Source organism: Acanthisitta chloris, unplaced genomic scaffold, assembly GCF_000695815.1.
Source record: "Acanthisitta chloris isolate BGI_N310 unplaced genomic scaffold, ASM69581v1 scaffold14947, whole genome shotgun sequence".
Classification (NCBI taxonomy): Eukaryota; Metazoa; Chordata; class Aves; order Passeriformes; family Acanthisittidae; genus Acanthisitta; species Acanthisitta chloris.
The window spans coordinates 10,122-12,458 of NW_008682137.1; the positions used below are offsets into that span (position 1 = coordinate 10,122).

The following is a 2,337-nucleotide window of genomic DNA, read 5'->3' on the forward strand; positions in this document are numbered from 1 at the left end:
CCTTAAAATTCCTTTAGAGCACTCTTACAGTTGGATGATGTACTGGAGAAGGGTTCCTGGAAGCATGAGGAGCCAGGGCTATACCCTCTGTGCTCTCCCCTTTCTAGCTTCCTGGGTCTTTCTGATCTATGCTGTTTTCTTCCAGGCCAAGAGCAAAAGGAGAGAGAAGTGGAACTCCACTCTCCCACACAGATGGACATCAGTAAAAACCTCAGCTTCATGGCAAAGTTCTCAGAATTGCAGGTGAGTGCCTTGTAATGCCCTTCATCTTATCTTCTGCTGCAGAGCAGGAACCTGAGCATTTCTGCAGACTCTGAGCCTGAGGATTCACTGTTTATCCCTTGCTGATGATTGGCCTCCTCACTGAAAAAAAATATTTCTGAATGCACTTAAAAGGGCATTAGAGACCTGTGGTGTTCAGTAATGAATACCCAAGTGATTGTGTAACAAAAGAGGGGGAGGAAAAGTGGTTGGGCACCCAGAAGCTGCCTGAAACAGAACAGAAATGGGTGGTACATGCAGTCAGCAGTGCTGACACCCCTTACTAACACTGTGGAAATTCACTAGGGAAAGTGCATTATGTAAGAACAAAATAAAACCATTGCATTGATCAGTATCCATACGAGATAGGCAAAATCTTTGTCCACCCCCAGGTTAAGAACTTCACATCTCACATCTGGAGCTGCACACCCATATCTGCTATCCCACCTGTTGTTCCAACTCTGAAAGCCTTCTGGTTCCTTTTTTTTTTCCTAGTGGAAAATACTCACATTAAAAAATGAAGACACAGAACACAAGTACAGCTCCTCTGCTCTGGACTGGATCACAATGGACACCAATATTGCCTACTGGCTTCACCCAACCTCTGGGGTAAGTGCAAGAGGTAAAAGTAACTGTGAACGTGGGGAGAGAGCAGACTGCAGCTCAGCTCTCTGAGGACTCTTCCTGTACCAATATATTTTCCCTGAGGGTTGAGTTTATTATTTTAGCAAGTGGTACAGCTTTGACAGCAATTGGTTTTAATAAAATCATGTCATCGTGCATTTTTTTAAAGTAAACTACAGTTTGATAGTTTCCATTGTTGATCCAATTTAGAAGATGAGTTCATCTCCAATAGCATCTCTTAATGCCTTCCATTACCAAAGAGTCTTAAAGCAGCAAAGTTTATCAATCAGCTTTGCTCCAGGTTATTAGCCAGGCACATTCTGAAGTTTCATTTAACAAGTATGTTTGGGGAACATTTAAACTTATCTTAAAGAACCACAGCATGTTCTGCTTCTGGCTTAGACCATCATCTCTCCTGCAGGCCCAGATCCACCTCCTTGGCAATGTTGTCACCTGGGCTTCAGCTAATGCTGCTGCTCTGGCCTATACATGTCTGTCCCTGTGGTACTTGATACGACGGAGGAGGAAGATTTATGACATCCCTGAAGGTCTGAGCCCACTCTGTGTGTGTGTCCAGGTGGAGGGTTGTGGCTTGTTCTGAGATGCTTCTCCTGTCTCCTGCAGATGCCTGGCAGCTCTGGGTGTCAGCTGGGGGTGTCTGTGGTGGAGGCTGGGCTGTGAATTACCTGCCTTTCTTCCTGATGGAGAAAACACTTTTCCTGTACCACTACCTGCCTGCCCTCACATTCCAGATTCTCCTGATTCCCATCGTGTTGCAGCATCTCAGTGATCATCTATGCAGGTATATGATTTAACAGAGAGAGTTCTCTTCAACAAGTGACACAGTTCTTTTCTCCAGGGTTGGCACCTTGGCAAGCTCCTGCAGGAAAAGCAGTGTTTTTTTCCAGCAGTGACCATACTTTATCATTTGCCTTCAGAGAGCACAGGACAGGTGTAGATCTTCCTTTAGGATGGAGTGTTTGGCCAGCCTTGATGTAACAGCTCATTCCCTCTCTCATCCCATCCCAGGTCTGCTCAAGAGCATGTTCAGTGCTCTGATTGTGGCCTGGTTCTCTTCAGTGTACTTTGCCTACTGCACCTTCAGCCCTGTGACCTATGGGCACCCTGCACTGTCCACTGCAGAGCTCAAGGACCTGCGCTGGAAGGACAGCTGGAACATCCTGATCAGGAAACAGTAACAACTGCACTGGTGTCACAGGCAAAAGGAAACACGCTCAAGAGCATGTTCAGTGCTCTGATTGTGGCCTGGTTCTCTTCAGTGTACTTTGCCTACTGCACCTTCAGCCCTGTGACCTATGGGCACCCTGCACTGTCCACTGCAGAGCTCAAGGACCTGCGCTGGAAGGACAGCTGGAACATCCTGATCAGGAAACAGTAACAACTGCACTGGTGTCACAGGCAAAAGGAAACACCTTTTATGCAAAGCCAACA

The 2,337-nt window shown here is 46.5% G+C and overlaps 1 protein-coding gene across 1 annotated transcript in view; it reads left to right on the top strand.

The window, feature by feature from the left end:
• The window catches only part of POMT1 (protein-O-mannosyltransferase 1), a 12,129-nt gene extending 9,845 nt beyond the window's left edge, over positions 1 to 2,284 (top strand). Inside the window, exons 16-20 of the mRNA XM_009078404.1 lie at positions 146 to 243; positions 757 to 870; positions 1,307 to 1,433; positions 1,510 to 1,694; positions 2,117 to 2,284. Of these exons, the coding sequence (XP_009076652.1) occupies positions 146 to 243; positions 757 to 870; positions 1,307 to 1,433; positions 1,510 to 1,694; positions 2,117 to 2,284 (692 nt within the window). The remainder of the gene's footprint in view (positions 1 to 145; positions 244 to 756; positions 871 to 1,306; positions 1,434 to 1,509; positions 1,695 to 2,116) is intronic.
• The last annotated feature ends 53 nt before the right edge of the window (positions 2,285 to 2,337 follow it).